This window comes from Eubalaena glacialis, chromosome 4 (genome assembly GCF_028564815.1).
Source record: "Eubalaena glacialis isolate mEubGla1 chromosome 4, mEubGla1.1.hap2.+ XY, whole genome shotgun sequence".
Classification (NCBI taxonomy): Eukaryota; Metazoa; Chordata; class Mammalia; order Artiodactyla; family Balaenidae; genus Eubalaena; species Eubalaena glacialis.
Window position 1 is genome coordinate 64,185,051 of NC_083719.1, and position 14,325 is coordinate 64,199,375.

General features: G+C 35.0%; 1 protein-coding gene across 5 annotated transcripts in view; it reads left to right on the forward strand.

The window, feature by feature from the left end:
* Positions 1-14,325, forward strand: part of MSH3 (mutS homolog 3) — a 262,769-nt gene that overhangs the window by 181,591 nt on the left and 66,853 nt on the right. For all 5 annotated transcript variants that reach the window (XM_061189407.1, XM_061189402.1, XM_061189403.1 and 2 more), the window contains exons 15-17: positions 121-289; positions 6,245-6,309; positions 8,704-8,820. In XM_061189407.1, the coding sequence (XP_061045390.1) occupies positions 121-289; positions 6,245-6,309; positions 8,704-8,820 (351 nt within the window). The remainder of the gene's footprint in view (positions 1-120; positions 290-6,244; positions 6,310-8,703; positions 8,821-14,325) is intronic.

The window sequence follows — 14,325 nt, forward strand, 5'->3', positions numbered from 1 at the left end:
TAAAATCTTGTTCTCCTGACTTCCCACCCTTTGGTCTTTCATTATGTTTTGAAAAATAATTGTTAATTGGTATAAGTAATATGCTGTAATATATGTATTTGCATTTTCTCATTTTTTTAGGATTGGGGATAAAACTGAATTATTCAAAGACCTTTCTCACTTCCCTTTAATAAAAAAGAGGAAGGACGAAATTCAGGAAGTTACTGACAAGATCCAAACACATTTGCAAGAAATACGAAAAATACTAAAAAATCCTTCCGCACAATATGTGACAGTATCAGGACAGGAGGTAGTATCAAACATACTTTTCTTTTACATTACTTTTCCTCAATTGGAAAGGATATTTTAAAATGTAAATAAAAATCTGAGGATAGATGAAAGTATTATTGTTTTCTTTTTTTTTTTTCAGATTTTCTGTTTTGTTTCTTGGAAATATATTGTAATAGCTTGTTTTGATAAGAATTTTCTTTTAATAGTATTTGGTTTGCTTATTTACTTTAGTCTCGGTAAAAGCATGGAACTTAATGTTACATGTGTTTTAATATTATCTATTGAAATTATATTACAGAGAACCTTGACTTTCGTAAATAATAACTTTCAAGACTTCATTTACCCTAAATCCAGGAGAGAGAAGTTAGTCTTTGACTCCTGGCCTGCAGATGATGAAATGATACAAACCACCTAATGCAGTGAATAACCTACACTAATTGGATCACAAAGTGATTAAATGGCAGGGCTTCCTTTTGAAGCAGTATAGCTGCTAAAAGAACAGAAAAACAAAACTATAGCAAAAACCTACATTTAGTGGATCTTCCATAAGATTATGGTGCTGTCTAGAATGTGTTTTTTGGTATGTGTATTCCTGTTTAAAGTTTGATATTAGTATCTGAATGAGAACCAGGAAGAAGTACGCTTTTTAAAGTGTACTTATATCTGTCGGTCCTATTCTGAGTCTTGAGGTGTTGCTACTTCTACATCTTATGTTTAATAAAATATAAAGATTCCAACTGAGGGAATCTGAAAAATTCTACTTTGTTAAAATAGCAAATTAGGGAATTTGTGGATAATTTCTATAGGATGAACATTTTATTCAGAATTTTTAAAAATAGATATTTTTCTAGTAGGGAAAAGCGTAATTTCAAATGTTTTTAAAATATTTGCACTGATTTATCTATTTAGCCAAAAGTGTTGATTTGTATGATTACTTGAAATAAGAAACTCTACAGTAAATTATAATCTTTATTAAAATGTTTAGTAATGTAACAGACCAGTGATTAAGTCAGCCTGTATTCTAGACCAAATTAAGATATTATACTAAGGCAGACATTTCATCATGAATTCCACATAGAGCTCTATATAACAGAAAAATGACTTCACACTATGTATACTTACTTCTCACTCTTCCCCTGAACAGGCAAATACCAAATACTTAATTGTATCTCTTGGTTTCACTATATAATTATGACCTTGCAAAGTGACAAGTGACCTCAGTGCCACTGTTCTGTTCTATTTGTTGAAAATGAGATGATCAAAATTGCTTAATACATTAATAAAAGATGTTTAGTAGAAAAGTGGTTACCTGGTATCACAGTGGGGAAAGCTGCCAGTTCTACCACTTACATGCTACGTGACCATGGAAGAGTCACCTCTGTAGTGAGACTACTGTGAAGACCAATTGAGTTAAAATACATGAAAGTATTTTCTAATCAGAAAGCACTATGCACATATTATTCATATAATAATAATAATAATAATGGTAATATAGGTACCATTTGTCAAGCACTTGTTAATGTTCAGAATGGTGCTAAGTGCTTTGCATATATTATTAATCCTTGTAACAACACAAAAAGGGATTATTCCAGTTTTGCAGGAAAGAAAACTGAGACTTGGCATAGTATAGTGAGATAAGTTATCCAAGTTAGAAGCTCATTTCCAGCCCAGGTCTGCCTCCAATCTTTATACCATGTCATTATTTCACTCAACTCACAAATATTAATACAAGGGATTATCAACATCATAGATTTTATTTGATAAAATCCAGACATTTTATTTTATTTTTTATTTTTTATTTATTATTATTTTTTTTAATGCTATTCTTGTCTGCTTACATTCTTTTTATGTATGTATGTATGTATGTATGGCTGTGTTGGGTCTTTGTTTCTGTGCGAGGGCTTTCTCTAGTTGTGGCAAGCGGGGGCCACTCTTCATCGCGGTGCGCGGGCCTCTCACTATCGCGGCCTCTCGTTGCCGAGCACAGGCTCCAGACGCGCAGGCTCAGTAATTGTGGCTCACGGGCCGAGTTGCTCCGTGGCATGTGGGATCTTCCCAGACCAGGGCTCGAACTCGCGTCCCCTGCATTGGCAGGCAGATTCTCAACCACTGCGCCACCAGGGAAGCCCCAAAATCCAGACATTTTAGAGCTCATACTATTCAGACTTAAATAAAGCTTAAGGCTTTGGAAGACTGCCATGGATTCATTTGGCAGTTTTAAAGTAAAAATGGGGAAAACTGATTATGAATTCATAAGGGATAGTAGATTAGTTATTTTGTATCAGTATTGTAGCATTGACATTTAAGAAAAAGCGCAGCATGGAGATTAAGTAATTGGATTACAAAGGATTAACAAGGAAGGTAAATTATCTTATTATTTTTAACCTCTACTAAATTAAGGTGATAAGTTTGAGGCAAGAAATTTCTTAGTTTTTAACAATAGGATGGATTCTTGTTGGTTTTTTTTTTTTTTTAACCTATAGAATCTTAATAGTGCATCAATACAGAATCACTTTTATAACATTTTTTGGGAATTAGTGATTCTGTTCATTCGAACACCAAATGAATTCTAAATAGTCAGCATTGTTATAATCAAATTCTGTTTAAATATTTGTACTGAAGTTATAAGCAAATTTAGAGATACTCAAAGGAATAAGAACAGACTCCATCAAATATGATTACCTCTGAGAAGTGAAGGGGGAAAGAAGGAAAACCCTTGTTTTATATATATGTGCTTCTTATTTATACCCTTCGGTTCTGTCTGAAAGTTTATTTCCATACATATAACTTTGTAATATATTTTTAAAAACCTGTTATAGCAGCCCTATGTGGTATATGGATCTTGTTAATATTAGTAAAAATAGATAGATAGACTGTCAAGTCAGTGTTACTTTTGGCACCGTTCATATTTTTCACCTTTGTTCCCAGTTTTTATGTACTCATTAGAATACTAAGCCTTATTGACTATGGTGAATTTTTGTGTCTGACTCTGAAAGTATTGGTTTAGAAAATAGTGAAAGAAAGAAAATCCTGGAAAGAAAATAATGAAAGCAGAAATTTACATAGCTTTACGTAGTTAGTTCATTGCTTCTTTGGCAGTCTCTTTCATGTTTTATGTGTGGAGAGAATTGTCTCTTAACCTTGAATCAGATATGGAATAGGCATGGGGTGATATTTAGACTTGAGGCAGTATTGATTAGTAGTTTTCTTAAGGAAAAGGAAAGAAATATTAGTGGAAAATCTTTAGAAAAAATTTTATTAATTCACAGCATGCAGCATATCCAAATATCTGCTTAGCATGTTTAAGACGTGGAAAGCAATCTGTTATATTTTACATCTAAATAAAAAATATTTGCAAATTCCTAAGACATAGTGGGAAAGAAAGGGGGGAGAATAGGAATGGGTGAAGTGTGGCCTTGGAGAAAACAGAGAGCAGTTTCTGGAGTGTGATAAGAATTTCAGCAAACTTAACAATGATGCCAGTCCAGTGATACCCCGGGCTGTAGATTGAGTAACAATATCTGACATTTAACCAGGACAGAACTGGATCCCAGCAGAAGAATATGAGGGATTGTTACAATGAATCTGGACAGACTTCTAGCATCAACACCTAAGAAACACAGTCACGAACTATAGAGTGAGGGAAGTTGCTAGATTTCTGAAATATATGTTAATTTCCAATTTTTGTTAGTTTCCTTTTCTTTAGCAATAAAGTCTCTAAACAAAAGGCCTGTCTTCTCATTCTTAGAATGTTCATGAAATAGAAAATTTCCTATTCCATAGCTAGTGTAGAACAGAAAAAAACTTGCTAGTTGATGACAATTCTGAGGAGAAACACAGGCTGAAAAGAAGATGACACACAGGACCAGCACCTGAGGAAGTGATCCCAGGGGTTTAACAAGCAGGAGGTCCACATAGCTTTCCTGATTCTCACTCTGTTTTCCATCCTGTATTGGCTCTATAAATGGCTTGCTTGAGGAGCTGTGGTCCTTAGAATAGACCCTGGATACTTACAGATTGAACGGTTATGGTCCAGACTATTCCCAAGGTGCTCCAAAGGGCTGTGACCAGTGGCAGTTGGTAATGAGTATAAGGCATGGATCTGAATCCAGAGCTGCCATGCTGCAGAGTTATGGTGAATAACTTAAGTACACTATCCTAGCTAGCTGCCCAGAGACCTCATTGAAGCAGTTGTAGCTTCTTTTCAAAATTTCCACCATCCTTAGGCAGTAATTCCTATGGAGCTCTGTGTTACACGTGTCCTTCCCAAATGTTAGTGATCTAATGTGGTCCTGAATTTTGCTGTTTGCTTTTGACATAGCTCCTCCCACAATTATTTTTTAAAAAGACCAATATGTTTTCTCATAGAACATTTCAAAATAATATTTAAGCAGAATTCTTTAGCCTACTCTTAAAGTGATTTCTCATCAGTGATATTTATTTTGTGAATTTTTTTTCCTTAGTTACTTTTTTTTTAGCCAAAGGGGACTTTTAAAGACTCTTCACTCTTACTCTTTAACTGGATATATCAGATTTGAAATTGTATTAATTCCCTCTATAAAAGAGGACATCATTAGTTACAAAATCTTTGCTAAGGATGAAAATTCTTAAAATTAACCATTAATTCCTATTATAATTAATGTAAAAGCTACAATGTTTCTATTAATAGAAAAGTAAACTCAAAAGCCAGGCTGATACTTTTTTTTTTTTTTTGGCTGTGTCGGGTCTTAGTGTTGCGGCGTGCAGGCTCTTTGTTGGGGTGCTTGGGTTTCTCTCTAGTTGTGGAGTGTGGGTTTTCTCTCTCTAGTTGTGACATGCGGGCGCCAGAGTGCATGGGCTCTGTAGTTTGCAGCGTGCCGGCTCTAGCTGAAGCGCACAAGCTCAGTAGTTGTGGCACACAGGCTTAGTTGCCCCGCAGCATGTGGGATCTTAGTTCCCTGACCAGGGATCGAACCTGCATCCCCTGCATTAGAAGGCGGACTCTCCACCACTGGACCACCATTGAAGTCCCAGGCTGATAGTATTAATAATATGCATATTATAAATACCTGAAATGTTGTAAAACATGTGACAAAGTTCCTGTAGCCATCTCAAAATTAGTGGCAGCCACAGAGCTTCTGGGTCCCATCCCATACAAAATAAGTGTATTTTTTATTTATTTAAATAAAACATTAAATTTCATTGCAATAATACAGGAAAGTGAACAGGAAGAGGAGATGATATATAACTAGTGCTAAAAATGGAAGGTGTGATTGAAGTAGTGATTTCATTTACTTCCTGGATGATTTCAGAAAAGCTTGTAGAGTACAGTTGGATCTATAAAGATATGGTTCATATAAATGAAGACACTTGTGAAGAAATCTCTTCCTCCCTTAATTGCTGAGGAGGTTAAGTGCTTTGTCTGAGGATACTTTTAGAGGACTTAGGTTTCTTGGATAAAAACTATTATGATGAATCCTCTTCTGTTCAGAATTAGGGACTGACCATATCTCAAACTGATATAACATCTAATAATCAAATATTTTAAAATTTTATGTACTTAGAAATTCAATCTTATTACTGAGTAATAGAATTCTTAAGATAAGTGGGTACTAATAAATGAAAAAGGTCATTAAAGAAAAATCACCATTCATAGTATGAACATAACAATGTTACAAACATTAAAGTGCCAAGTTATATCCTTTATTACAAACTTTTGGCTGAATACAAATTGTACTTTATCCCAAGTATTGAAACCCTAATTAATAATATTCGGTTGTACAGACATATATGAACTCTCCCAATAACAATACTGGATTTATTTTGAATGTTTAGATTAATATTTGCTAGACTATTATAGCACAATTTTTTTTTGAATTACAATCATTACATTTATTTTCGGCTATTATAGCACAATTTTGAAGAATATTTAAAAGATGTAAAAATATAATGGTTAATCCTTTAAATATCTAACCTTTATTTGTATTTATTTTAGTTTATGATTGAGGTAAAGAATTCTGCTGTATCTTGTATACCAACTGATTGGGTTAAGGTTGGAAGGTAAGTTTAAAAATACATGTTTTTTCTTATTAACGTGAATTATGACATGTGTTTACCTGCATGCTTCTGGTATGTTAATAACCACATCCTTGACATTAAAAGCAATTTTGGCCCTTCAGTTTCTTTATGGAGCTTTTAACTAGAGAAATAATTATCTTAAACTCTTTTTATCATGGATTTTAAAACATTTTTTCCAAAGGGTATCTTATTTGTGTACACTTGTTTTGTGAACTACTGTTTTATTCTTATACCTCAGAGAACACTTTAAACACATGGAAAAAGAAAGTTGCAGAACCTTCAATTATGAGATTAATTTGGTTGCTTGAACTTCTTGATGAATGCTATACCTGACATTTCTTTTAAGAAGCTGACATTTCATTTTGTGCCTCACTGAGCTTGCTTTCCGTGGCACATAGTTATAATAGTTCTTTACATGTTCTTTTTTTTTTTAAGTTGTATCATGAATTGATGAAAATAATTAATCAGAAACAAAATTAGAGAACCACATTGAGACCCTGCCTTTTCTCCTTGGTTAGGCATTAATCCCCAAGAGGGGACTCTTTTAAAGAAGTGGTTTTAGAGAAGTGTCTTTCCTCTTGTGAGTAGCATCGTTTGTGAAATATTTATTACTACTGTTAATATGTTTGCATGAACTTGAGATGAAAATACTACATTTGCCTAAGATAGTAGAAGAGGGACTAGTAGCTGGTGACGGTATGAAGGAACTCTGTGTTAAGAATGGAAGGAAATTTTAACATTATTTTGACATGATGTGTGAATGATTATTAATTTTAATTATTATTTTAATTAAAAAAGAAAACTATTTATTATCCATGGACACTATCAAAGGATCCTGAAGGCACAGTCATGGGTTTCTTTACCTCTAATACCATCCTTTTTCTTTTCTATGTTACCAGAAGCTATAATTGAATTTTGGGTATTATTGATTTTAGGGAATGTTTCCTCATTGTGCAGGCATTCTTTATCTATTTTTGTCCTGTGCTACAGCTAATGAATGGTAATATGCTTTGTGAAGAGAAATTACTAGAAATCATGTTAGTCTATCTAGAACAATCACTAAAATGTCTCACTAAATGAGTTTTGTCAGAAGAGAACTATGATAAATATGTTTGCATAGAAGTCTAGATGACATACTTTAAAAGCAATAAGCAAGGCATAAATCAGTGCCAGCGTCTTTTGAACATTTCAATGATGTAAATTGAATGAATAAGTAAGATGGTTTGGGGGAAGTTTCATTGTTATTTTTTATCTGTTGTTTAGCTATCAGAGCCTTGACAGGAATAGGTTAGAATATCAAGTCAGATTTCTAATGTGAAAGGCTCACTTATAATCCAATAACTTGGCAAATTAAAGGCGATTGTGACAGCATGTTACAGGAGTGAGGGTGCAAACAAAGATCAGGATACACTCTGTCATCACCTGCCTATCACTTGACCTTTTCTTCTTAAAGTTCCCATCATAGTAATAGCATCAATAGCAGTAATCACCACCACCATGGAACAACTCCTAACATTGAGTACTAATGACATAGGTACTCTGCTAAGCACTATCTGATCCTCTCAACAGTACCTATAAGGTAGATATTATTATTATCCCTATTTGATAGATGAGGAAAGTTTTTAGTTTAGAGAAAGTCAGTTTTATTGGCCCAAAGTCACATAGCTAGCAAGTAAGTGGCAGAGTTGAAGCCTTGGTCTGGATTCTCTGACTGGGGACCATAGCATCCCCCATTGTGTTCTACAGCTTCTTGAGGAAGAAGCAGAGATTATATGCAAGCCCAAAAGAGGAGTACATGATATTTCTTCCCATCCAGGGTCACTGTGAATCTATAGTTAGATCGTGAAGAAGTCTTCTTTGACTGCCTCCTGAATCAATACATTGCTATTCTTTGTAATGCTTTTTTTTTTCACTGAAATACTTTAATCATACAAAAAAGTATAAAATTTAAAAAATAATACCACCCTCACCAATATGTCCAACTCCCCGCTTTGTTAGGACTTCCTTTGTTATATTTGCGTCTGATCTTTTTTTAAAAAAGCAAGCATTTTCATTTAGTATAATTTAAAGAAAAAAGCTCTTTACTTATGAAACAGAAATTCTAAACTTTGACTTTGCCATATGGATATAACTTGAAATGAATTTTAAAAGCTTCCTGAACAAAGTCCTATGAACTTCAAGTATTTTATTTACAACAAAGATCTTTGGAGTCAATAAAGTTCAGTATCATAATTGAAGAATGTTCTCTATTTACAGCTATTTACTTTCAATGTTCATCAGAGAATAATAAATAACTACTTTAATTTTCTGAAGTGATGGCATTACTGATTTCTTAGTAACCTTGACTTCCTACTTATGTTTTTTCTCCTCTTCCAGCACAAAAGCTGTGAGCCGCTTTCACTCTCCTTTTATTGTAGAAAATTACAGACATCTGAATCAGCTCCGGGAGCAGCTAGTCCTTGACTGCAGCGCTGAATGGCTTGATTTTCTAGAGTGAGTTTACAATGAAAAATATAATCTGACTTTTTGCTATGAGAAATAGACCGGAAAATCTTTCCATCAAAAAGAAAAGTAGAGATTACTGCTTGTGACCTGCCATAAAATAGTTGAGTACATGTGTTCTCTGATTTTATTTTTAATCCATTGAAATGTAAGCTCATTTTAGTCTTTGGTAAGAGACCAAATATACTTTATTGTTACTGTACTAACATTTTGTTGCTAAGGATGTTTAGAAGCATCACTTTGAAATTCTACCTTGGACTTTGTTTACTTTTCTTATATAAAGGCTTAACATTTTCAGGGTTGGACAAGTATGGGTTAGTTATTTTGTTTTTATTATCTCCATTTAATTTTTTTCTTATATTTTTACATCCTTTACATTTTCCCCCTAACTTTGTAATTTGAAAAATTTTAAATCTGTGGGAAAGTTGAAATGAAGATCTATATACCCTTCACCTAGGTTTATCAAGTGTTAACATTTTGCTACATTTGTTTTATATCTCTCTCATACACTTTTTTTTCCCTGAAACATTTTAGAGTAAGTTTTAGACATTGTAATACTTCACCCCTAAATACTTAAGCATACATCTTCTAAAAATAAGGACATTTTGCTATATAATCTTACCACCATTATCATACCTAAGAAAAATTAATACTAATTTAAGAAATATTGAATTGCCTAAATTCCCCCTCCCCCCATATTTAATTTTTTAATTTTTTTTATTGAAGTAGAGTTGATTTACAATGCTGTGCCAATCTCTGCTATACAGCAAAGTGACTCAGTTATACACATATAGACATTCTTTTTTCATATTCTTTTCCATTATGGTTTATCACAGGATATTGAATATAGTTCCCTGTGCTATACAGTAGAACGTTGTTGTTTATCCATCCTGTATATAATAGTTTACATCTGCTAATCCCACACTCCTAGTCCTTTCCTCCCCCACCCCCCTCCCCCTTAGCAGCAAGTCTGTTCTCTATGTCTGAGTCCCCCTCCCCCCATATTTAAAAAAAACTTTCACATGTTGCATTTGGTTATTATGTTTCTTTAGTGTATTTGAATCTAGAATAGGCCCCTATGTTTTTGGATTTTTATGATTTTTTTTGTTTTGAAGAGTCCTTGCCTTTGTCTCAAAGAATGTCTCATTCTGGATTTATTAATAGTCACGTGTTCATATTAATAGGTTTAAGTTGCTGGTGTGCTGATAAATGGTTAACAGCCAGCTCTCTGGAAGAGTAGTAGTGTGTGTTTGATTTCTGCTGTGTCACTACTCCCACCTGGACTGACTGCAGTCTCCTGCTGGACTGGACTGGGAAGAGATGTGCACAGCTGAGTTTCAAGAGTCCATGGGAGCCGGCTCCAGACCACCACGCATCTAAGCACTTTATATATGTTAGCTCATTATTCCTCACAAGAGCCCTATGAGTGAAATATTATTATCATCCCCAGTTTACAAATGAATAAAGTGAGATGCATAAATGAAAAATAAGTTGCTCACAACAAGGGTAAGGATTGGAGCCCAGATGCAACCCAGGGTGTCTGGTGGTAGGGTGTGTGCCCCTTACCATCAGGCTGTAGAGCCCGCCCATGATGAATCAATCCATGGGCATCAGTCTAAACAGAAATCTCTTAGTCTTTCTCTTTAAAAACTTGAACAGTATTCAGTGAAGTCTTCAGGGAGCTTTATTCCATTTAAATTAACCAATCTGACAAGTGAAAAAAAAGGAACAAAAAAGATAATATGTGAGTTTTTAAAAGGTGGTAAATTGGTACCATCTCTTGTTGCCCAGCAGAGTTTTGAATTATAGGATCAGAAAGAGGTTTTGTTACCAACCAGGGTTTTTGGCCTCCTTAATCAATAGAAATTGATCAGAGGCCAGACAAGAAGTTCAGGCAAAGCTTTAATGGGGCCCCTGCTGCAGCAGGGGAGAATGAGAACAAGCAACAGGTTCCCTTGCTCGCTCAGGGGGGCCAAGCTGGTTCCTTATACGGGGTGAGGGTAGGGATGCGTCCAGGGGTCAGGCCGGAGGGGTGGCTTAGGTGGCTTGCCCACCCCTTATGTGGTGTTGTGAGCTGGGGGCATGCGCAGTGCCCTGCTTTTGCTCCTGACCCCGTGCTTTTGCTTGGGGCTCTTCAGAAGTGAAGGTTGGGTTTTTTGGTCTCTTTGTATCTTTTGTCCAGAATTTGCCCCAGCTGGGCATGTGAGCAGTTATTTTTAGTCCCATATAGTTTCTTTGTATTTTGTTGCTGGAGGAGAGGTTTGTCCAGGTGTAAGCATTGCAGCACTGCAACAAAGGGTCCCAGGTCCCAGCCTATCTCAATTCCAGTCTACTTATCCTGAATTTTTGAGGTTATCTTGTCTCAGAGTCTTGAATTCAGGGATGGAAATTTGGTCTGAAATTCCTTTTTCCAATTTACTTTCAATTACCCATGTTAAAGGTTTTTAGGGCCCTTGAGTCTCTCAGTTTTCCTGACTTTTCCCTTAGTAATATCACTGGGAACATGAAAATTGGACTAACATTTCCCCTTTCAAGCTTCGAGGGCCATGTCCTAGGGTCCTGGGATTTCGTGAGGTTGTTCCTCTTCACTCTCTGCATACCGTACATGATTTTATAGGTCTGGGTTATGTTCGCCCTGTCACAATTCTAGAATAAAGGAAGTTCAGGTCTTCCAGGCTAAAGATTTTGGCAGCATCTGGATTCTTTCTTTTTGTCTCTTTATCTGTTATCAAATTCCTGTTCGTCTTTTTTCTCTTTGAAATGTCTCTTTGATTTGCCCCTTCCTCTCCTGTCCTCTTCTCACACCCCACCGTTCTCACTGTGTCAGTCCTCTGCTGGGCCATTCTACCCCATTAACCCAGGAAAATCCTGCTTTCATTTTACCACACCTTTGCTGTAGTTGGTGTGAGCTAACATTAAATAAAACATCACAGAAGAATATGATACTCATGATATATTGCTAAGCGAAAAAAGGATGGAAAGTATCAAAATGTGATGCCAATTCTGTATGTGTAAATTCACTTACATGCTCAGCATACAAATCTTTGTATTTTAAAAGATTAAATATATGTGCTATTATTATTAATATGCTTATTGGCCATTGGTATATCTTTGGAGAAGTGTGTGTGTGTTTGGGGGGAGTGGGTGTGTATCGTCTCAAATATTAAGTGATTAATTCTAGATGATGAGGTTACTGGAAATTTAATGTACTTTGCAGATACATGATATCAAAAGTTTCTATAATATACATGTATTACTTTCAAAATGAGAAAAATATATTAAATTTTTTATCTTAAGAAAGAATATTGGCTGAAATTTAGCTACAGCATTTGCAACTAGAGCCCCAACTTGAGAACAGCATTGATTGTTACGGCATATTGTTTGTCGAGGTGCCAGATGGTGTGAATATAATGTCATTTCAGAAATGATTAACCTCATTGAACGTGACACCAGAGGATTGAATACCAGCTATACGAAGTGTTTTTGTCTCTTACTGAGATACTAACAGTTGTCCATTAGTCACATTACTTTTTATCAAAATATCGTAAGAAATCAAGGCTCTAAGAAAGTCTGTGAATAGAACCCTCTCAAAAAACTGTCTCTTGTGTTCTAGAAGATGGCCTGTAGATATTAAATGATCTCAATTGCAAATTCTTTAAAAATTGAATTATAATACCTCTCATACAGTCATTTGATTATTTTAGAAATTCATTTGCAAATAAAAAATAAAATATTCTCCTTTTTTATTAACTTCAGATATCATTGAGCAACATTTGATAGTAAATATCTGATGGTAAACTGTCATAACAGCTTTAGAACACAAGTGTCTTAATCTGCTTCCCATGGACCCAGCAATATCTTTTGACCAGAGATTAAACCACAGTGGTTAGGTGAAGTTGTTTGGTGGCTTAGTGATAAAGTTGCACGTTGTTATGACATAAACCCAGTCTATCAGATTGTTATCTGAACTGCCCATTTTTCAGCTTGTCATTTTTCTAAGTATGAATGATCTCTTTGAAATTTGGCAAAGTGTAGCAAATAGACAAAGACCAAGAAGTCAAACAAGGCTTCTTAAGAATTATGAAGTTATGATGGTGATGTTTAAGGTTTATGATGGTTTTAAAATTTTTTTCACATGCCTTATTTATACAATTGACATGAAAAAGAACATTGTCGTCCATATCAAAATAATTACCTTCTCTCTCCTGCCTTTTTTGTTGTTAAACTGAAATGGTACTGACTGAGAGTTATGTTATTCATTTCAGTCCCAGAAGTTAGAAGATCATCAGGGACAGTTACCCTCAACCTAAGGCTGTTGGGTAGTGGCAAATTAGGGTTTTAGTAGCCTGGACAGGACTTGAGAAGGATGGAGTGAGAGTAGGAAAAAATAGGCTGCTTTTTTTTTTTTTTTAAGTGCCACAGGTACTCTGACACTCAGATCCAGAGAGGCAAGAGCAGAAACTTCAAATGTGGCTGCTCTCTGGCAAAAGAGAGAGTGCCAGGATAGGAAAACCGGATGGGTCAGTAATTAGAATTAGGGACAGAATCAGCCACAGTCCAAGGGATAGATGAGTGGTCAGATCTAAAATTGAAGCCAGACCAGAAATGACAAGGCCTGATCACAGGGCAACCACTCAGGGGTGTTACATCCGTGCAGCACGTGGCATCTTGAAAACTAAGAGTCATTTTTAAGGTGACAACTTAGTGCTCCTGTCTGATGGCAGGGGCCAGTCTCCTTTGTGTTTGGGATTTTGCACAGACTCTTAATACTGTTAGTGGGATTCATGTTGTTTGTTTTGATTAACTTTAATTCAGGGAGAAATAGGTAAATTGTATTCATTATGCTTCATCTACTCAAAGAAGTTTAAAATATACTGTACTGTAAAAATATATTTTTCAGTTCACGAATTTTTCAATTCACAAAGTTAACGCAGAAATAAAACTGGATTTTTAACGTGTTGTTTCTAGTATCTGAAAAAGTCATTTACATAGAATAGATTAGTCTAATATTAAAAAATCAGAAATTACAGATTCTAAAAAATCAATACAGTATTATAGTAATAACTAATCACATAGTAGCTTAATGTGGATGTCGTTTTCAAGCTAGGAAGCACTCTAAAAACCTTTGGATTTAAGAAGCAAACGGACTAAATCTCTTAAGTTTCTGAAACCCACAGTACATTAGAGAAATATTTTTTAAGAGAAGCATTCAGCATAACAGTCATCACTTTTGGGGGGATCTTCTTTAAAAGGGTATAAGGGACTCCTGTGACAAGAGATAATGGGATAATCTAAGCAAAAAAAAAAAAAAAAAACAAAGAGAAGGAAACTCCCTGGATACATTCCTGTATTTTTTCTTGAATAAGTCTTTCAGTAAACGTCTTTTAAGCTTTTAGATCACCAGCTACTTAATTGGCCAAAGATTTGAGTCAGTGGCAGACCTTTCGAAAAACAAGTCTAAGATTTAATTTCTATATGAATTATTAATAAGACAAC